The sequence below is a fragment of the Euleptes europaea genome, chromosome 15 (assembly GCF_029931775.1).
Source record: "Euleptes europaea isolate rEulEur1 chromosome 15, rEulEur1.hap1, whole genome shotgun sequence".
NCBI classification, from domain to species: domain Eukaryota; kingdom Metazoa; phylum Chordata; class Lepidosauria; order Squamata; family Sphaerodactylidae; genus Euleptes; species Euleptes europaea.
Window position 1 is genome coordinate 29,487,675 of NC_079326.1, and position 23,607 is coordinate 29,511,281.

General features: G+C 41.3%; 1 protein-coding gene across 3 annotated transcripts in view; it reads left to right on the forward strand.

The window, feature by feature from the left end:
• GALNT13 (polypeptide N-acetylgalactosaminyltransferase 13) overlaps positions 1-23,607 on the forward strand; it is a 214,198-nt gene that overhangs the window by 141,420 nt on the left and 49,171 nt on the right. For all 3 annotated transcript variants that reach the window (XM_056861046.1, XM_056861044.1, XM_056861045.1), the window contains exon 8: positions 16,073-16,212. In XM_056861046.1, the coding sequence (XP_056717024.1) occupies positions 16,073-16,212 (140 nt within the window). The remainder of the gene's footprint in view (positions 1-16,072; positions 16,213-23,607) is intronic.

Genomic DNA, 23,607 nt, shown 5'->3' on the forward strand with positions numbered 1-23,607 from the left:
GAGCTGAAGGTTCGAGTAGCTACACATCAGCCACGAAATCTTACTGACTTGGAGAGGATCTGCAAAGAGGAGTGGGACAAAATACCTCCTGAGATGTGTGCAAACCTGGTGGCCACCTACAAGAAACGTCGGACCTCTGTAATTGCCAACAAGGGTTTTGCCCAAGTACTAAGTCATCTTTTGCAAAGGGATCAAATTCTTATTTCACTCATTATAACGCACATCAATCTCTGACTTTTGTCTTCTGGGTTTCTGGGGGTTTTCCTGTTGTTATTCTGTCTCTCACAGCTACAAAAGACCTACCATTAAAATTATGGACTGGTCATTTCTTCATCAGAGGGCGAACGGGCAAATTCAGCAGGGGATCAAATACTTTTCCCCCTCACTGTAGCTCAGTGCTTGGAATTTTCACATGTACCTGTAGCCAGTTAAATGGCCCTTTTTCCTGCTTGTGGTAGCCCTCAAACCTTTTTGGAGGTGCTGTGGCGGTGCTCTGGCCACGCCATCCCCCGGCGCCACTTGGCTCAAGAACGAGCTGCACGTGCATAACAGATCACCCTCTGAGTTTTATGAAAGAAAGAAAATATTCCTTGATTATATAGATGTTAACTAATAAAAATAACAGAATATAAAAATTTAAGTAAGAAATCTATTATGATATGAAAATATAATAATTTAAAGAAGATTGAATTGAAATTATAGAGTAAGTTCCAGTATAATGTAAGAATTAAATGTGTATGTTTGTATGTTTTGTTTTATTCGTTTGAAAAAAATATATTTAAATGCTGCAATATTCAGTCAGATCTCTCTTGCATTTTTGTATGACTTCGTCTCGTAATAATAGTGTATTGTTTAATCTCCATCTTCTTTCTTTCTTACTTTCATTTTCCCAATGTATTTCTATTAGATTGTGGTCTGCCATAGTCTTTGATAAAATTTATGCTCTCCCCCCTTTTGTGATTGGCACAATACTGTAAAATAGGTTTTACGTAACTTTGAGCTTATAAAATGCTGCACTTGGATGTATTGGGTTAGATCCAACCAGCCATTTTTGCTGATTCAGAAAGGAGGAGTCTCCTTTGACCACCAAAAAAGGCTATCCTAGGGACCATTGGACCTGCATGTGCAAAAGCCGTATGTAATGAGGAGAATTGGGGAAGACTTGAGTGAAAAACCTGGCTGGATGAAATCAATTTTCACCATGGAATAGAATGATTCTTGACTCTGGATTGTAAATTAACAATTATGATAAGATCAAAGTGATCATAAAAATCTGTTTAACTTGTGTAACTTCCATATTTGAACTGTAATGTCATAGACTGTGGTTTAAATAAGTGGTGGATTGTGGAAAGGAATACAGAAGATGGGAGAAGGGAGAAACAAGTTTGATTTTCCATTCGTCCCAAACTGAAAGGACAAATCTAACACCTCCTGAAGTCTCTGCAATTGGCAGTGATGCAGTAAGGTAATTTTAGACTCTTGATATAATAACTCCCCAGATGTGAATGTATTACTTCACTTACTTCAGTCATTTGGTTCAGCACAAGGCTCTCTCTGTCCTTTCATATGGTCCTGTTTACATTTACAAGATGGAATTATAAAATGTTGTATGAAATCAGTGCTACTTGTTCCAGCAGGCTACAGAAATATGTAATACTGTGGGTGTGTGAATCCTCCCTAATTAGATCTTACAAAGAAATTGCTTGGACTTCGACAGAAGAGTTGAGTTGTAGCCTCCTTCTTCCAGCCCCTAAAAGCAAGGCTTAGTTTTCTACTATAGATGGGCAGAGTTCTCACTTTGTGGGTAAGATCACACTGTGACTATAGTTAATTGGAGATTAGAAGGTCACAGGATGAAAATACATGGCGTGAAGTAGAAACAAGATATCCTTTCATATCATACAATGCCGTTCTTACAAACAGCGGGATGTTTGTTTTGAGAACCTTTATTTCCATGTTGGGTTTTTTTTTAAAAAAAAAAACTGTTAAAGTTTTTACTCTCCAGGGTAGCTTATGATTGCACAAAAATGTGTAATCATTTTAGTATTCTTGGTTCACGCTGTTCCATTTAATATTGATAACTATGTAAATTACTTTTCAGCTCTGAAAGAGTCTGGTGGGGTCAAAGATGTTAATTATGCAACAGTCACATGGTTGAACAGCAGCAAACAGCTCTCAGAACAAATATACAAGTATCTTTTGGCCGTCAAACTGCAAAATTGCAACTAGTAATACCTAGTTTTCTTTAGGGCTCTTGAAAAATTCTGCAGTTTTTCTTTTTGGACTTTAAATGGCTGTTATAGAGTACATGTAAAAATACTGAAAACTTCTTAATATTGTTTGGGTGAGTTGTTTTCCATAGCTGCTGCTGCTGCTTTAGCTCTCTTGTTTCTCTTTCTCAGATTTGTTTCCCTTCATTCATTTATCTCCACCTTTCCATAGAGACTCAGGGTGGATTACAGAATTGTAAAAACAATGCAATAAAGACCAGTATAATACATTCAATAAACAGCAAAATAATATTGGTTTACATTATTAAAGAATAAAACAATATTATATAGGGTAACCAACTCTGGGTTGGGAAATTCCTGGAGATTTGGAGGTGGAGCCTGGGGAGGGATCTCAGCAGGGTATGATGCCATAGAGTCCATCTTCCAAACAGCCATTTTCTCCAGGAGAACAGATCTCTATTGTCTGGAGATCAGTTATAATTTCAGGAGATCTTCAGGCCCCCCTCACAGGTTAGCTACCCTGGGCTATTATAAGCCCAATAAGTACATTTCATAGTTAGAGTACAATAAAATAAAGATGATCTAATATATCTAATAAACAATATGGAGAAAGAATATTTACAGGCGATTAAAATAAAATCCCTATTGCCTTCATATAAAGTGCCCATCCTGCAGAATTCCATTTTCTATATTCCTATTCCATTCATAAAAATGCCCTCTGGAACATTTCTGCTTTATACATTATGTGAAACAATAGAAGATTGGGATCCTTCTTTACCATGGCACATAAAGGATCCCCATCAGTCAGAGATAGGGTTGTCAGGTCCCTCTTTGCCACCAGCGGGAGGGTTTGGGGGCAGAGCCTGAGAGGGTGTGGTTTGGGAAGGGGCCATTTTCTCCAGGTGAATTGATCTCTATCGGATGGAGATCAGTTGTAATAGCATGAGATTTCCAGCTACTACCTGGAGGTTGGCAACCCTAGTCAGAGATCATGTAATGACTAGGATGGTGTCATGTTGCTACCTTAGCTCATTGGATCTGATGATGAAAGGCAATATCAAAACAATCTTGGAGAGATAGGACTGTTTTGTTAAGTGCTAAAATATTCTCAGAATACTGAGTGTTGTTTTGGTTTTTTATCTCAGCACTAGTTTCCCTCACAGAAGTCTTTTTAAATATAAGGTAAAATTATTTTGCTCCAAAATATATTGTGAAAGCAGTTAAGCTGCAGGCCTGGCTTGTGTTAAAAATAATTTATCTGTCTACTTTAATCTACCGTGGAAAATTACAGGACAGAATGGATTTCATCATGAGGAACAGCTCAGGCCATTAATAATTAAGAGCCATGACATGGACTTGCTCCTGCTTCCTTCTGAATACTTTACAGTTTACAAATCAAATGTGTTCTTGGAAGTGAAGATGACTTTGTAGTACTTTTCATAACAGGTTTATTGATGGAGAATCCTTAAAATGCAAGATTCGAATCCAGGAGCACCTTAAAGACCATTAAGATTTCCACGGTAAAGCTTTTGAGATTCAAAGCTCATGTATCTTGTAAAGGGAGCTTTGACTTTTGAAAGTTGGAAATCCTCCTTTTCTATTGCAGATAGGGTTGCCAGTTCCCTCTTCGCCACCAGCGGGAAGTTTTTGGGGTGGAACCTGAGGAGGGCGGGGTTTGTGGAGGGGAATGCATTTATACAGCCCATTCACCTATATGTGCATTGCACAGGGCTCCTTGTCACACGGAGAGAGTCATAGGCCTATACATGTGCACACATGTAGACTCTATCTGCAGGTTTCTATCCAGACATGTAGGTAGGGTTGCCAGGTCCCTCTTCACCACTGGCAGGAGGTTTTTGGGGTGGATCCTGAGGAGGGCGGGGTTTGGGGAGGAGAGGGACTTCAGTGCCATAGAGTCCAATTGCCAAAGTGGCCATTTTCTCCAGGTGAATTCATCTCTATCGGCTGGAGATAAGTTGTAATGGCAGGAATCTTCAGCTAGTACCTGGAGGTTGGCAACCCTAATTGCAGATCAATATGGCTACCCACCTGAAAGAATTTTTTAAAATGTATTTGTCTGAGCTCAAGCTAGTGGTTGTTGTTTTAAAGCCAATGGATCATTTATCACGTGCTAATTAACCAGATCATCAAATTAAACAGTAAGGTGAAACTAGCACCCAAACTATATATGGTGGCAGTAGACTCTAAAAGCAGGCCTTCCTCAGTCTACAGAATGTGGTAGAATACAATGTAAAGGGCCAAAGAGAGGTGTAGGTGGGCATGCTGAACCTCTCCCCCTTTACTGCTGTTTTTTCCTTCTTTAGTTTCTGGCCCTAGGCATATTTTTCCTGCCTCAGTTCAATTCTGGTATATTAGACCATCTGGGGAGGAAAGAACTGTATGTGCTATATTTGGAAGAGTGAAAGCAGTGGACTAAAAGTTTCACGCTAGAAACTGCATTACGACTCTCCCTTGTGGATTAGATATGCTGAGAACTTCAGCAAATACATGATCACCACATAAACTGTCTTTGATAACAGATTTCCTCAGCTATACATGAGGTCAGTTCTTGATCAGTCTGCCATGAAAGTCTTTGCCAAAATTCATCTAAAGCACTCTGATGAATTTCCTAATTGCAGACAAAATTGCCCAAATCTTTTCTGAGTTAGATGATGGTGTGGATGTATATTTGAATTATGTCCCTTGAGCATCTGCTTGTCCAATTTGTAGGGATATCTTTCAGTTTGGGGCTCTCAAGATTATGGACGGGATCATTGGAGTGATGAGATCTACCACCCGTGTCCTAGACACTTGCCCTTCCTGGCTAATAAAAACTGCCAGAGGGGACTGGCCAAGTAGATAAGGGTAGTGGTAAATGCTTCCGTGGGAGTTATGCCACTCATGCTCAAAGAGATAGTGATTAGACCTGTTATGAAAAAAACCATCCCTGAGCCATACTGTGTTGAAGAACTTCTGGCCAGTCTCCAATCTTCCATTCTTGAACTAGGTGCTAGAGGATGGTTACTTCTCAGCTCCAGGGGCTATTGGAAGAAACTGATTTTCTGGTCGCATTTCAATATGGCTTTAGGTCAGGATTTAGAACTCTTTAATATAACTACCTGTTGAACTGTGTGAAGCCTATCAGAAATCCCTGTGAGCTATTTAATTTTCATTCAGCTTCTCCATTAAATGTAGGATTTTTGGACATCTCTTATTGAACAGATTACTGAATCAAGATTTTAAAATAAGGGGTTGGATAAGTGGTGCTGTTTTCTTTTCACGCCAGCAGAAATGGAATGATAGCATTTATCCAACCTAATTGGTTCCTCTTTGCAGATATTATCAAAGCAATTTGAGTTGAAACACCCAGAATTTGTTTTCAGCCACAAAAGAAAGATGCGAATTGGGCCTTAGAAACATTGGTTTCTGAAGGTCATATACTGTAGTGAGTCCCGTGGTGGTGTTTACTCTTGCCTTGGTCATATTTATTTGATTAGTTTCCTGGCCAGTCCCTAATTGGATTTTTGTTCTCATTCCTAACAGTTCTCCTGTATTATATTACTGGTATTGCCACACTTATCAAACCATTGGCAACCTACTTGGAGGAAAGGAGGTCCCATTTTCCAGAATGTTTTCCTTCATCTTTGAAACATTGGGGAACATTCTGGAGAATATTAGTGGAGTCTGTGAGTAATGTTTATGACAAGGGGAGAAGAAACTGGCACACGGTGTTGGGTTCTGATGTTCAAGATAGGGTTGCCAACCTCCAGGTAATAGCTGGAGATCTCCTGCTATCACAACTGATCTCCAGCCGATATCAGTTCACCTGGAGAAAATGGCCGCTTTGGCCATTGGACTCTGACATTGAAGCCCCTCCCCTCCCCAAGCCCCACCCTTCTCAGGCTCCGCCCCAAAAACCTCCCGCCGGTGGCAAAGGGGGACCTGGCAACCCTAGTTCTAGAGCAGCCTGAATTACTCACTTTATAGTTCATATTATCTGTCTTTTTTTTAACATCAGCTAACACAATACAGCTTATTCTAGAACAGTACAAATATTGCTTTGGAAAGCACATTTCCCCCTCTGAAACCGCACATTGTGCCTTTTTAAAAAAGTATGCTAACTGTGGATCCAATTCCCCCATTGCTCCTTGAGTATTCAAGCCTACCGGGCAAGTTAGTCTACCGGAAGGGCACCCTATCAAGAAATAGGACAAAGCACACCCGTGTTCATACTTATAAATAAAAAATGTAATAGGAAATATTTCATTTTTTATTATAAATGTGTATAAACATACATTATAAATTTATCCCACCATACCACCAAGGAACTTCAGGAATAGGGCTGCCAACCTCTAGGTTGTAAATGGAGATCTCCTTCTATTACAACTGATCTCCAGCCGATAGAGATCAGTTCACCTGGCGAAAATGGCTGCTTTGGCAATTGAACTCTATGACATTGAAGTCCCTCCCCTCCCCAAACCCCGCCCTCTTCAGGCTCCACCCCAAAAACCTGCCACCAGTGGTGAAGAGGGACCTGGCAACCCTATTCAGGAAGCTTACATGGATCTTTCCTCCAGGGCCAGATCGCACACAGAACACATGCAGCCGCCACCCTGCCTCTTTGGTCCATGCAACAACTGCTGGGAGAGAGCAAGGCAGCACATGGCGCCCAGGAGGCCAACGCGACTCCATGTGCACATGTGCACACACACAGCAGGTGCTGGGTTTCTCAGTGCCTGGGTCTGGGGAGGCGCCTTCTTGCTGAGCCCCTCCGAGTAAAGGTGAGCTGGAACAGCATCCACAGCGAAGAGCGAAAAAGTGGAGTGGAAAGACTCCCTGTTCTGTTACTACTGCATCAAATTTGCGGTCTCCGATGATTCCACCCTCTTCTCGGTAGATGACTCAGGCACTTCCCCCCCTTCTGCCCACCCATCATCTTTGGTGACCGAAATGCCCTCCTCCTCCTGTTGTCCGTTTCCCAAAGAATCATGATGCTTGGACAGAAAGCCTCTCTCTCTGTGTGCGTGTGAGCCAGAGAGAGCAAGCAGGCTCTGCTTCTCAGGTAATCGCACAGATTGTTACTGTCTCCATTTTGGTAGCTGAAACTCTTTCTCGTACTCTCCGCACCCCCTCTGAATCAAATGAAATGAGTCCTAGGCACTGCCTCTTCAGCCTCTAAAATTTTGGATTTTTTTAAAACTCCTATAACAGAGATTTTGTCCTGTTTCCAATCTTTTTTGAACTGGTGTAACCTTTTAAGATAACAATACCTGAAAGGGTTGATGTTTCTGATGATTCCAGAGGGGCGGCTGCGTTAGTCTGCAGTGCCAAAATAAAACTAGAGAAAGTGATTTCCTCTTTGGTGCAGCTGAAGACGTAAGCCGTGACTCACAAAAGTGCACTCTGAAATAAATGTGACTTCTGTTTTATTCTGACGTTAGCGCAACAATAGTGAAATACTCTAAACTCTCAGCTTTTATAAATATGTATTATTACTGCAATTGCATTAAGTGTATAGGTGACTTCTTTCAGTGGTTGATTTTGTGAGCTTTACGACTTTCTCACCCAGCCACTTGGTGTGAAAGATTAATGGATGGCTCTGCTTATCGTGTATGTGCATTATGTGCAGTCGTCACTTCCAACTTATGGCAACCCTATGAATTAATGACCTCCAAAATGGCCTGTTGTTAATAGCCTTGCTCAGGTCTTGCAAACTGCTGTGGCTTCTTTGATGGAGTCAATCCATCTCAGATCGGGTCTTCCTCTTTGCCTGCTACCTTCCACTTTTCCTAGCGTTATTGTCTTTTCCAGTGAGTCTTCTCTTTTCATAATGTGACCAAAGTACGATAGCCTCAGCGTGGTCATTTTAGCTTCTAGGGAGCGTTCAGGCTTGATTTGATCTCTGTGCGTGCATTATGTGCAGTCGTCACTTCCAACTTATGGCAACCAACTTATGGCAACCACTCCCAACTTATGGCAACCATGTGACTTCCAAAATGTCCTGTTGTTAACAGCCTTGCTCAGGTCTTGCAAACTGAGGGTCATGGCTTCCTTGATGGAGTCAATCCATCTCATGATGTCAGAATTTCTATAATTGCCTAAACTGTGCTTTGAATCTTTGCAACTACTGTGGATACTTTTGGGTGTCAGGCACTAGCCTTGGCTAACCAATTAACGTAGTTTTTCTAAAATAAAGACTTTGAATCTATTTTCTTTATTTGGGTAGTGGGCTCCCTTTGTTGGAGTTTAAATTTCCTCCATCATAGTGAATTCTGTACCAAATTTCCACCTTACTGGAAAACTGATGGCTTGAACTTGCAAGAGCTCTTGTTTTAGGAGAGCCCACCCTTCACTTGCTCCTTTCCCTTCCAGCATTCTTGCCATGGAATGACTCTCATCATACCTCTTAGTTCATTAAAATCTGTCTTCCTAATATCTAACATACACATCTGGCTATGAACCCCCTTGGCTCCTGACAACAAAAGGAATTCTAGGAGGAATCCATAGATAACAGATAGATAAGATAACGTAAAAGTGTAATTATTCATGAACAATTAATAGAATTTATTCTATTGTTTAAAAGAGTTGTTTATTATATATGTATGTTATATATGTTGATTATATATGTATATATAAAGAACAAGTATGTATATAATATATGGGAGGCATCATTTTGTCCTCTTGCCCCCCTTCAAAAAAATGTAGATCTGGCACTGCTTTCCTCTTCTATTTTATCCTCACAACTACTCTGTGAGGTAAACTAGACTGAGATATGTGACTGGCCCAGGATCACCCAGTGAGCTTTATGGGTGAGTGGAAATTTCTAGCCAGGTCCTTCAATTCTTGTCTGACCAGCCAGTGTATGTTAAATAAATAAAATCTATTCATTTATACCCTGCCTGTCTGCCCTCATAAGGGCTACCAAGTTAGCTAACAAATTAAAAACATGCGTAATAAAAGCACATCTTAAAAAAAAAAAAAAACATTAAAACCAACAAAACACATCAATGGAACAAGCAATACCAGAACTAAAATACACACAAAAACACAAAATAACAACTAAAACATTGGGCAGGAAGGAAGGATCACTGAGGAAACACCAAACAAAACAAAAAGGTGTTCACCCACTGACGGAAGATGGCAGCAAAAGGGGAAAGATGAATCCCCTGGGGATAGAGATCCAGAGTTCTAATGCCATCCCAGGTTGCCACCCAGCTAATCTTAGAAGGCAGAGGCACCCAAAGCAGGTCTTTGAAGATGACTATAGTGGTCAGGAAGGTTCATAAGGGAGTAGGTGGCCCCAAACAGTAGAGGGTTTTAAATATACCTTGTACCTTTCAATTAGAAAAGCCAGGACTGTACTTGAAGACCCCAATAGCTCTATGTGCTTTAACCCTACTAGGCCACTTCTGTTGGTCCATTATAATTTTTTTTTAATCTAAAAGCGATAGTAGTGTAGTTTTAGATCCTTTTATTAGATTAAATTAGGCTAGACCATGCCAAATAGATTTCAGTGGCATCTGGGACTAATGGAGCAGAGACGCTAGCTAAGGCTGCTATAGCTTTGAAAATACGTATCCCAGCTGCAATTTGGATATACCATTTACCTAGTGAGCAGAGGGGATGTAGCCCTTCCAAAACCAAAACTCTGTTAGTGTGTGACAGATGATCCACTAGGTAGGTAACTGTATGCATTTTGACACTACATCTAATGTACCACCTAAAATTAATCTCCAGTTTTGTTCATTAAGGACTTACGCCTGTGTCATTTTTTACTCTGCTTTGCAAGAGAATTATGTGATCCAATTAGCACTAGTGGTAAATCCAAATTACAACCCGGTTGAATACATTCAAAGGGAATCATAGAATCATAGAGTTGGAAGGTACCACCAGGGTCATCTAGTCCAACTCCCTGCACAATGCAGGAAACTCACAACTACCTCCCACACACACACCCAGTGCCCAGAAGATAGCCAAGATGCCCTCCCTCCCATGAACTGCCCAAGTTCATAGAATCAGCATTGCTGACAGATGGCCATCTAGCCTCTGCTTAAAAACCTCCAGGGAAGGAGAGCTTACCACCTCCCGAGGAAGCCTGTTCCACTGAGGAACTGCTCTAACTGTTAGAAAATTCTTCCTAATGTCTAGATGGAAATTCTTCTGATTTAATTTTAACCCAAACTTCTTTGTGCCCACATATTTTGATGCAGCTGATTTGGGGAGGGGGGCGTAATCATAATCTAGTTTAGGATGCAAACCTAAGCATGCTTACCTGAGAATAAACCCCATTGAACACAGTACGTCTTCTGAGTAAACACGCAAAGAATTGTGGCGTAACAGCTCTGTTGTTCCCTTTTAAAATTATTGCAAATTACAGGCGAGAACATCTCCATTATGCCCTGTGATATCTCCCCCTTTATTTGTTCTTGCTTAGTTGTACTGCCTGAGTAAACTCCAAAGCTTGCTCATGACTTTGTTTTCTTTCACCTGGTCCTAATATAGATATGAGGAAGAGAAGGCTTACTTTTGGAAGGGTGAAGGTTTTGGAACCACCTGGTTTTTCAATGGCTCTCAGCCTTCAGGACATGTGGTGTTGGACTAGGTGAAGCTGAGGCAGGCTGGTTGGTTTGGCTTGGTTTTCTTTCCCTTCCTCCATATAGGCATGCCCACAGCATTTTAGGCTAGAATGATCCCAACATTCAGAAGCAACTAACTGGGCTAGCAACTAACTGTACTTTCTATTCTATATTGTCACTTTAGGAAAGCAAGAGAGGGCAGAAGCCTAGACTCAGAGCTCTGATCGTTTGCTGGGTCCTCAGCAGAAAAATGTTTTTCTGTCTTCTTGAAAGGGCATTTTCCAGGTACCATCCACATTGTCCCTGATTGCCACTCCACATCTCTCAGAGAGCTATGAATTTCAATCTCAGTGGCAGAGGAAGGGAGGAGGCGTGGCAAAGAACTTGCTGTTGAAACACCACTAGCATGGTACAGAATCCTCAAGGATCTGTGGGGTGGGGGCACCTCACTTTCCCCTGTATCCCCCTCACCACACTATTTCCTCTTTCCCTCCCTCTGGCAAGCACCCACTCTCTCCCCTCCCCCTGCCTATTCTCTCCTTCTTAGCCATTCACCAACCTACCTTTAATCTGCCTCCCATCGTCAGCTATGTTTATTATTTCTTTACTTCATTTATACCCCACCTTTCTTCACAGTGCGGACTATAGCAGCTTATTCTCCTTTCCTCCTTTTTTATCTGCACATCAAGCCCTATATGTTAGGCTGAAAGTATATGACTGGTCCAAAATCATCCAATGAGCTTCCACAGCAAGATGGGAATTTGAAACTGGGTCTCCCAGACCCTACTCTGAGGCTCTAACCAGCACACCATACTGGCATTCATAAGGTGGCTGCTGTTGTACAGTAGCAAGCAGCCAGGCCTAGTTGAGTTATGCAAGTTGGGTGGTATTAAGTGACCCAGAGGTTGCTGCCAGGCCTAGGTTTGCCAACCTCCAGGTGGGATCTGGAGATCTCCCCGAATTAGAACTGAAATCCAGACAACTGAGATTTGTCTCCCTTGAGAAAATAGCTGTTCTGGAGGGTGGACTCTGTGGCATTATATCTGGCTGAGGCCTCTTCCCCTCCTCAAACCACAAAATCCCCAGGAATTTCCCAACTTGGAGCAGGCAACCCTAGCCAGGCCTATCCCCAGTGATTCCTCCCTAAATAGACCTGAAGAGAGCCCTGCCCCCTCTCGCTGCCTTTTACTGATAAACCCAAGCTTTGGAATGCTGTGGCTGCCTAGCAACGACCCCTGAGGGAATCCATAGCTTAAAGCTACAGGCGCTCCATTTATCATTTTGGGGGTTTCAAACCCTCCAAGTTTGTTTTTTTTAAAGATTTCACATTTTTCTGCAAACCTGGGTCTTTTTCAGGTTTGTAGAAAGACCTGTCTTGCCCATTCACAGTTCCAGTCACTGTATTTAAGTATGTATCCTCAGATTTGGCCAACTTCGCTATTAGTATATAGATGATGATGATGATGATTATAGGATGAAACAGACATGAAGCTACATATATAGACTTCAGGTCTCTTGAACCTGAATGGGAAGATGCAGATGAAAATGTAGACAGAATTCTGAGAGTCACAGTGAACATGCTCCAGCTCGCTTTTACTCGGAGGGGCTCAGTGATTATATGTAGAGAGTTCAAGCACAGTAGGATGAATATTGTAGCACAAACCAAAAAGGAACCTTCTTAATGCCACATTTTCTCTTTGGTCTTTAAAATACATGGATAGTTTAAATGAAAGGGTCTCTGTGCTATGGTTTTGCTTGGCACCTCTGTGTTTACCAAGTTTGTTGAATGCTGAAATAGTTTTGATTTGATGATAGACAGGCACATCATTTGATGATCTCAGACTTGAAAAAAGACAAGCTTGAGATTTTTGGGGTGGCTGTGGACATTATGGTTCAGAGGCAACAGTGGATAAGCAGCTTGTAGATTTGTACTTCTTCACAAATCAAAGAAATAGTACATATATCTCATGCTGAGATGCCTGAGCTGTACATGTCATCTGGAGTTCACACTTTTATCCATGTAGAAGATAGGCTATTTCCCTCTTTGTGCATTTCCCTGCAAGCATGAAAAGAGGCTATGTCAGTTGCACATCCTCAGTTTCCTATTGTAATTTTTCGTGTCATCCTACACAAAGTAATATGAGCCAGTTTTAAAATCCAGACGACCATCTATGGGTAAAGAAATCATGACAGCAACTCACTGTGCTTTTATAACATATGTGCTTAGGACTCTGTCCATGCACTCAGGACTCAGTATTTACAACAATGTGTATGTGCTCTCCAGATCTTTTAATGAAATGTGTAGCTTTGAAGTGGGGCCTACCACAACAGTGCTGCTTCCCCCCCCCCCATATGTCTTCATTAAAAACACAAATGTCATATGAAACGGGCTATTATTAACAATGTTTTGAAGGCAAATATCTGAATTCAATTGCTTCATTAAATACTCATGTTATACCTTGAAACCTTTCACTTGCAAGCCTGTATAGCAACTTAGATCGAAGGATCTGCAGGATTTATCATATTGATTTTAGCAGATTATTTTTTATAAGTAAGGTCTGAACTTACATTTTCCATTTCTTGCTGGAAATTTCTATGCATTCTCCATCTAAAATAATGTAAAGATTTTTAAATTGTTGAGGCCTGGTTTTTCATGGGAAAACACTTCCACCTGCTGGATGTTGTGTGTAAAAGTCAGGATTTTGGTCAAAGCATTGAAAGCCCAAGTTTAATTTCTCCTTTTACCTAGAATGGAACTGAACCAGCCTAGTTAGCTTTGCTGTTAAAGTAAAAATATATTTCTAGTGTGCTTTCACGTACCCCTTCAAAATTCATGCATCTTTTCATCCAAGTCCTGGGCACTAGTTGGAGTTCTGACAACCGTTTGTTTTACTTTTGCTTGTCGTTTTTGTTAAAAGTTCCTCATTAACTTTGTATGAGTCTGTGATGATGACCTGGATGGTGACACACAAGAGACCCATGTGCAGCCCCATGATTCCTACCACCAGGTTTGTCAGTCTTGTTTGCAATAGCTTGGATTTGGCAATCCCAACCAAACCCTACTTCTTGCCTGTATCCCAGTTCCCTTAGTGGTTAAACTTCCACTGAAAGGGATGTTCACAGCGGCATGTTCAGTGACTTAGAAAATAATATCACCAATTATGTGATCTATCAGAACATCTCTGCAGTACATTGTTCTAGTGCTAGCCCAAATCGCTCAATAATAATAATGATGATGATGATGATGATGACAGGAAAATGGCCAGCTGGAGAAGGGGAAGGTGAGGGGGAGGAGGGAAGGGGGAAAAGGTCATATGGGCAAAAGTGGAGGTGTACTACAGAGGGAGGGATGAGGAAATGAAACGTTTCAAACATATGCCCACCTAGGCAAAACCATCCTTGAAATGGAGATATTATACACATTGTCGTATAACCATTTGTAGAAAAAACGCTTGAGAACCATTTCCAGCACCAAATGGAGGGGGGAAAGTATGAACGCAAAATGACAACATGCGTCATTAAACTTTGTAAAAACTTGGTGCGGAAACCCCCTGTCTATCATCCACAAATAATGGACAATGAAAAGACGAGTGATTTATAGTACCTATGCTGCCAGACCCACAAGGGTAGATCATATTGGAAAATGGAACTTTACTAAATCTGCCCTTCAACTCAAATGATGGCAGAGCATTCAATCAGGGCCCTCATACAGGCTCTCCTATACTTGGGAAAGGCTATCAAAGTTAAGTACTTTGGCATATTTTGTGGGGAAATATTCCAAAAGAGGGTGAAGCAGACTCTCCATGATTTTTAAAATCCAAGTTACTGCCTTTCTTCCCCCAAGTTGTTTTATAGTATCTATCAAGAATCCTAGCTGATTAGCCCTTTTGTCTACCATTTGTTTCCATGGTGACTTATCTGCTCAGACGTATTCACAGCCATTCAGTATCATGTCATTTTAAAAAGTTCTTGAAATTGCTTGTGCGAGGTAGTGTCAAAGATTATTGTATATACTATTTTCTTAATCACATAATAAAATAATGTGTTCTTGTGCAAGCTAAGGTGGACGTACATAATTTACTTGTACTTCAAACCATAGTGTAACAACACTTTATGAAACATCATTTGATATGACAGCTCTTGTCATATGTAATATGTACTAAGTGATAAAAATGAATGGTGGGAAGCAATGATATGGGAGAACTCCTCTCTCACTTCTGTGATTATATCCAGTTAAAAAAATGATAGGATAACAAATAATTTTAACATGATAGCAACTCTGTGAAGGCTATCAAACTTGGCCATGTCAATGCTTCATGCCACGAACAGTGTGTAAGGGCTCCTCACCCATTCACGTACTCCAACATGGCTGCCATCTGGTCTGAATGACACTAATGTGTAGGCAATGCTAGGTGTGTGTAGTGGTGCACATGATAGGGTCCTTGAAAAATTACGCATAGAGCACTAATGGTGTCAAATGCTTTTTATGGACTTAAGAACTTGCAGCCATGTTTATATACCTCTGTGCCTTGTATCATCAAGTGTTCACAGAATCATAGAGTGGGAAGGAACCATCAGGGTCATCTAGTCCAACCCCCTGCACAATGCAGGAAATTCACAACTACCTCCCTCCACACCCTCAGTGATCCCTATTCCATGTCCAGAAGATGGCCAAGTTGCCCTCCCTCTCATGATCAGCCTAAGGTTGATCTGTACAAATGAAATTTGCAACCATATATATGTGTACTCTGTTCTCAGGAGCAGTCTAGTGTTCATCAGGGTTCATGAACTGTAAGGAAGTTGCTCTGGTGAAATGTGCATGAATGGAACACGATTTATTAATGTTAACAATGCCTGATGGTGTATAGCCAGCCGTGTAGCAGCCAGTCAACAGCTTTGTCTGGCTGGACAAGTTATTACCATGGTATAAACTGTCTTGCTTCTAGTCCAAATAGCCTAAGGAAGAAAACAGAGACATTTGGTTCAATAGGACTGGGGCTGGAGAAGATCTTTTTGGTAATTAATAGATATTTCACACTGTACCCAAAAGTGACTAGATTCAAGTGATTTCAGTTTCAAAAAACCTGTTAATCACTGGTGGAGGCGGGATCTGTGTACTATATAATCTCATTTTATTTAGGTCAACCAGAGAAATTTTTTTACTATAAGGTAATGGTTTTATAGTAAAATACTATGTGTCATTTTTGTGCAATTTGAAAGAATATGAATACTGATTATACTGTCTTTCTAAATACAATTTTGCAGGAGTCGTTAAAGTGGATTATGGAGACATCTCTGCCAGAAAGGCACTGAGAGAGAACCTGAAATGTAACCCATTTTCATGGTACCTAGAAAATGTCTATCCAGATTCCCAGATTCCAAGGAGATATTACTCACTTGGAGAGGTATGAATTATTTCTTTTCTATTAACAATGAGTTCTGAAAATCTCAAACTAGACTTTTAATATGTAACTGAACTGTTTCACTTTAAATGAAATACCCCTAAAAACATTATTGTTTCTCCAAATCTGTTCAGTTGTCATAAGATATGTACCCTGTGAGCAGCTACAAGTTCCATTTTAAAATATTTTTGCCTTGCAGTCTCATGTATTTCTACCAAGTGGTACCAAATAGCACCAGTTTACGAACATCTGCACCAAAGAGTATTACATATTCTTCACAGGAAGCTGGTATGGAATCCACTGCTGGGCCAAATTAACTTCTTTAATCTTGACTCTGTCATGTTCCTCCCACCAAACTGTGCTGATCAGTTCTACTGTGGTTGCCCCTGTGCAAAAACTTACACTTTGGCAAGGGGGAAGAAGGGAAGCTGAGGTCTCAAAACAGCATAACCTCAGCTTAAGGCCTGAAAACCAGTGGGTGGCCCAGGCTAGCCTGATCTCGTCAGATCTCAGAAGCTAAGCAGGGTCGGCCCTGGTTAGTATTTGGATGGAATACCAGGGTTGCTGTGCAGAGGAAGGCCCTGGCAAACTACCTCTGTTAGTCTCTTGCCATGAAACCCCCCAAAAAGGGGTCACCATAAGTCGGCTGCGACTTGAAAGCACTTTACACCCACACATACAGGAGTGCTTCCTGGTGTCAGCAGGAACTCTTATTTATATGTGCTCATAGGAGCATCCTTGCCTTAAGAATGAAACCTCCACTGCTAAGAGGCATCATGCCTTCTCTGTAAGATAAACTTTGGTAAATCTGGAAAACATTTGGAGAATTTGGAAGTATGGGTGGATAAGCATGGATGGATAAGATTTGGTGGCACAGAATTGAGCCTGGTTCGAGATCACACCTGAACTACTAAAATTAATTTGCCTTTTTTTAGAGATTTGTCACAGTCAACATTGATACTAATTGTGTGCCATTGTCACAACCAATTCATGGTGATCCCAGGATCGTGGGGTTCTAAAGGCAAGAGATTAGTAGGGGTGATTTGCCATTGCCTTTTTCTGCATAGCAACTCAGGTCTTCCTTGGTGGTCTCACATCCAAGTACTAACATGGCCAACCCGGTTAGCTTCTAAGATATGACAAGATCGGGCTAGTCTGGGCTAGTCTTGCTAAGCATAATCTTCAAAAGGCTAATTCCCTCATCTCAAACGGAGACCACCTTTAAGGGGTAACAACTCATTCTTCTGCTAAATTTAACAGGAGTTCATCTGAGCAGAACCCTGGAGTGAAAATAAAAAGGGGAAAAAAAGAATTAATCCCATTGAGATCAGAGCTAGGAGAATATGCTCATCTGAAACTATTAATAGATAATTTGCTATTTTAATATTCAACTATTTTCACCTTGTTTAATTATTTGTAAATCTGTTTTATCTGAAAAACCTGTAAAAGAGTGATTCCAAAAAGGGGGTGGCATTTACCTCACAAATGACAGTAATCTTTCCTTTTAGAATTTTAAATTACAATGTATAGTAAGTTCTAGTGGAGAACTGTCAGCATGACTGTTTTTTTTAAGAAGTCTGATAATATTTCAAGACATTTATTTTAAAACAGCATGCGTGATAAGCATGAAATTATAGGGGTTTGCAACATAATGGTCAGATAGGCAAGCCGAGGTAAGTGAAGTTATGAAACAGTCATTAAAAACACCTTATTTTCACCAATAATAGTTGGGTTTCTATGGAAACAGGAGAATAATTTCAAGCAGCTTCTGTGAATTAGGTCTTACTTTTCATTTTCAGGAGGCTGAATTTCTCCAAATATACAGCTAGAGGTAATATGGCAGTAGGCGTAGACTGGGGAGGGGGGACATCCTCAGACTCCTGGAGGATGGGAAATCCCTTTCCTGATGCTGCTGCCCTCACTTCTATGTTCCCTCTGTTCCAGTTCCTCCCTCCACTCCATCTGTTTTCTGCAGTATTCTGTTACCTCACCCAAACTCCCCTTTTGTTATTGTCGAAGGCTTTCACGGTCAGAGTTCATTGGTTCTTGTGGGTTATCCGGGCTGTGTAACCGTGGTCTTGGTATTTTCTTTCCTGACGTTTCGCCAGCAGCTGTGGCAGGCATCTGCCACAGCTGCTGGCGAAACTTCAGGAAAGAAAATACCAAGACCACGGTTACACAGCCCGGATAACCCACAAGGACCAATCCCCTTTTGTTGTTTTTGTTTCGTTGCGCCAAAGTTGCTGCTAACTTGAGGAAGGGGATAATTTTCAAATTAGGGTATTTATAAAATAAGGGTTCTCTGCAAACCTGGAGGGTCTCCTGGGTTTGAAGAGCTCTAAGTCGCATTTGTGATCTGTCTGTGTGGAATTGCCAGGCCTTGGATATGAGGTATTAGGGATATTTGAAAAGAAGAACCCCACTTTCATGAACACATACAAAGTATGCTTTCTGTTAGTTTTCTCTTAGAAATCTAAATGGCCTCAAAGAGAAATACCATTATTATTTTAGGCATATTCTGGCTGGAACTGCAGCTAGTGACTGTGTCCAGACACTTTCTGTAATGTGTATTAATGTTAAGTGGCTGGTTCCTCTCGATCTCTTCTAGACTTATCTACGATTACTTATAGATGCAGTTTTCATGCAACTTTAAGACATGATGCGATCAGAAGTTAAATTGTGTTGTCATGAGCTTCTCAGATACTGACTGACCTAATGAGTGAAAATTATGTACAACAGATCAGTGTGGTATATATTACATTTGAATGCATGTTCAGTTGCCAAACTAAAGCGTGCTACAATTGAATAAATAAGGTAGTGTTGATTTAGGGAGTTATCATAGCTACTATTTAAATAGAGCATGTTTGCCCAAAATTCTCTGCTTTCAGAAGAGTTTGGCATACAGTTATATCATTCAGAGAGCCCAGAGGGAAATTAAGGCAATGTATTACAATTACATTTCCTCATTTCTAAATGACCCTTGCAAGAGATGGACAAATCATTAAGTGCCCCAAAAGAGGGTAAGGTTCATTCCCCCAATTCACTCTTGTAGCACTTTCTTCCCAAGTAATGGATGAGAAGGAACAAAGCGAATGATTCCCGACCTCAGCATTTTGCTATCACCTTGTATTTGTTTCACACAAATGAGGCAAATTTAGGGGAAGAAATGTCAATTCTTTGTGGGCATCAGTTATTCCCACCCACAGCAGTTTGATTCCCCTGCCATCTCTGTCTTTATTCAGTCATGTTTGGTGCCAACATTTCCCCTGGTTGTCGCTATTGTGGCAGTACTTATTTCTGTCATCTGTTGCCTCCTCAGTGAGGAGACATCATAACACCAGTCAGATTTGACCAAAGTATTACATCACTGAGTACAACTAGAAGTAAAGGCAATGTAAATAAGTGAATTGGGGGGGGGGTCACCAAAAGTTGGGAGGCATTGTCTTGATCTCGTCCTGATGTTCATGAAAAACTGAGCAGATTCAGCTCCACTGTAGTATTAAATAACTGAAAAAAATTGTGCAGAAGCTTCTGCCTGTTTAAGAGACATGTGGAGAGCTTGGGGGAGGGGTTAACCAAAAATTGGCCACGTCATATTGTCATACATGGGCAACACTAAATATTTACTCTTGCACCCCTAAATTCAATTAACAACGTTTGCAATTTTCACCATTACTACAATTATCACAAACTTTAATTAACCAGTTCTTGATGTTTGAATTTGTTGCCTGTTTCCAGCACTTGGCAGCATGTAATTGAACAACTGCCAATACTGTATTAAATCCTGATCCTTACCATCTCTTCAGTATTTCCTACTAGCAATATTTGTAGAGAATCTGGTAACTTGATAAGGTGCCATAAAAGTTAATTGTATCAGTGACCTCCAGCCAGTAGCATTTGATTCTTGAAATACTCTACTTTTTTCCTTTAGTCTCTGTGGACTAAGGTACTGTCTTGCTATAACTTTATAATAAACTTCTTTCATGTATGGATTGAAAAATAAATTCCACATTTTAGCTGTATTGCCAAATGCTTTCAAACACTGAATTTATTTTTCCTTTGCTGAAATATGCAATAAGCTTTGGAATTCATGTTTAATATGGTCACCTTGCCTTTTACTCTACTTCGTTCCAAATCTTCCTCAGAGGATGTGAACCTCTTATAGTCTGCCAGGTTTCTCCAGTCCATAGTGTTTTGCTTAGAAAAAAATAGGAATAGCAGTCTTCCTCTGTTCTCTTAAAGTGGAAGTTCCTGACACATGACTGGCCGTTGGCCCAAAAACCATGGGTCTAAGCCATGGGTCCAAAACATTTTTGAGCCTGCAGGCATCTTGGAATTCTGACACAGGGTGGTGGGTACAACCACAAAATAGCTGCCACTGGAGTTGGGGCCAGCCACAAAGTGGCTGCCACTGCCACAGGAGGCAGAGCCAACCACAGAATATCAGAGAGTGAGATCATGTGTGACTCTAATAGCAGCTCTTCAACATTTCAAGCAGAAGCTACATTTAGCCAGATGCCTTTTTAAAGGAACATTGTTCTAAAATATTTTCTTGCGTACACACAGCTTACCTTTAGTCACGTAGTGAAGATCCTGATTTGTTGGCAGCTGTTGCCAAAGAAATGTGTTGTTTTTTTAAAAAAAAAATCTGTGCAGACAATCAGATCTCCAGTGGCCAATCAGAAGCTCTGCTGGGTAAAAGCCCCATCTGCCAACTTTCTAAAGACATTTAGTGGATGCTAGGAAAGGTTTTCCGCCCTGACCTGGATGGCCCAGGCTAGCCTGATCTCGTCAGATCTCAGAAGCTAAGCAGGGTCAGCCCTGGTTAGTATTTGGATGGGAGACCACCAAGGAATACCAGGGTTGCTGTGCAGAGGAAGGCACTGGCAAACCACCTCTGTTAGTCTCTTGCCGTGAAAACCCCAAAAAAGGGGTCGCCGTAAGTCGGCTGCGACTTGACGGCCCTTTACACACACACACACAGGAAAGGTTTTAGTGGGCACCACACTGAGGATCCCTGCTCTAGGCCATAGAAGATACTTCAAAGGAATCTTAATATAAGGTTTCCTCTCATCTTTTCCACTGGGATTTTCTTTCTAATAACTCCTGCAGTACTGAACAGCTAACTGAAACTGACAGGGACAGTAATAAAAAACTAATACCAGATACTCCCAGGACACTTTCCAGTCTGTGCTTTGTCAAGGTATCTTTGGCTATTCTGGAATGTTTAAAAACATAAATCTTAAAACTAATATCCCCCTCTTTGCGTTTCATGATGAAATGTGTATTGGTACTAATTATTACATTAATGTACATTAAAAAGAATATTTAATAAAGCTATACTCTCTTTTTTCATGTGATGATTTGAGCCAGGGAAGGTCAGTGGGCCGGGGCTGCCCTGCACCTTCTGGGTGGGAGGGAAAGCTGCGGAGGGCCTCCTCCTGCTAGCAGGACAGGGGCTTGGGCTCAGCCGGGGGGGTGGGCAAGCATAGACTGCGCCTCTCTTTGTCTGTGAGATCTTAATCTGGTTCCATTTTTTCAAATCTTTCTTCAGTTCCCCTCTCTGGAGCCAAATTTTTGCATTGCATAAAACATCCAGATTGCATGTTGCCATCTGATTCATTTTTAATGAATTACTTCTCCTGTCTTACATTAAGGTCTAATAGCTGAGGTGTCCCTTTCATATCTTTCGATATTCCTTAACAAACTCAGCAAGTGAATGGGTACTGATCAAATTGTTGACTAACTTGCATATCGTGAGATTCTGAATTCTTCAATATAACCATCTTGTTTCTATCTCTAAGGGTCCAATTGCTAAAACAAATTAGGGAGAAAAGACCCCCCCCCCCAGTAGTCCTTCTGTATAATAAAGTGTCCAGATATACATTGGTCCATGACTACTCAGGTGGATGTGAGGGCGATCTGGCTGCGACATCTGTCACCCCATTGATCGCCAGGGTTGATTCGGCTGATCTGGCTGGCTAGGCGGGTGCCCCTACCTCCCTCACCTCTCCATGTGCATCCCAGATAGACAGAGTGTACCGTTCTTTAGTCAAGGGTATACGACTACTCAGGATTCTCATTCAGTACATATGAGAGTGCTATTACAGCTTCTTTTTTAAAACATCCTGATCTTGCTTTTATAAAATTTTATTCAGATGCTGGTCAAGTACTTTGGAAGTGTGGATATATCTGCTCCTATTAATAATACAATGGCAGAATATCCTCTCCAAAGATCTTAAGCATGCTTAACTTTTAATTCAAAAGTGAAATAGAAGGTGCTCATCCTCAGATAAAATTGAATTCCAATTCATTTTCTTTTTTTTCTTTTTTTAATGTTTGGCACAAATTTGTGCAGCAGGTGCATAGCTTGGGTGTGCCATTGGATAAACAGGTGGCAGCGGTGGCTTTCACTAGTTCCGGCCCTTCCTGGGCAGGAAAGAGTTTGCCACTGTTGTGCACAATCTGGTAACATCTGCATTAGATTACTGCAATGCGGGGTGCCCTTGAAGACTGCCTGGAAGCTATAGTTCGTACAAGATGCTGTGGCCAGAGTGTTGACTGGAGTGGGTTGGTAGGGACCATATCACTCTAGTCTTGTCCTATCTACACTGCCTTCTAGTTTGCTTCCAGGCTCAATTCAGACTGCTGGTATTGACCTTTAAAGCCAAGCATTGCTTAGGGCCAGCAATCCACTTTCTCCCATCTGAACCTACCCATCCAACTCTGGTCATCTTCAGAGGCCCTGCTTCACGTAGCCTCACTATCTGAGGCTATATGGGTGGCAGCCCAAGAAAAGGCCTTCTCAGTCATGGCACCAAAACTTGTTCCCTCCTAGGGAGGTTTGTCTGTGTCTCTCTATTGTTTTCCACCAGCAGGTGAAGACTTTTTTTCATTTGGCATATACTCCCATTAACTGTTATTGGGGGGGCCCTCCCTGGGTTTGGGGTTGTGTGCTTATATTTTTATTGAATTATTTTATATATTATTTAAAATTATATTGTAATGTTTTAGTGTTTTCATGTTTGCCGCCTTGGGGACCCTATTTGGCTAGAGAAGAAGAAGAGTTAGGGCGAAAACGCACGGGCGCTTGAGCCTCCTTTCTTCCCTGTTCCAGCCAGGATTCAGCCAGGATCGAACGCACGGTCGATCCTGGCTGAATCCTGGCTGGAACAGGGAAGAAAGGAGGCTCAAGCGCCCGTGCGTTTTCGCCCTTAGTTTTTATATGCCGACTTTCTCTACCACTTAGGAGAGAATCAAACCGGCTTACAATCACCTTCCCTTCCCCTCCCCACAACAGACACTCTGAGAGATAGGTGAAGCTGAGAGAATGTGACTTGCCCAAGGTCACCCAGCTGGCTTTATGTGTAGGAGTGGGGAAACAAATCCAGTTCACCA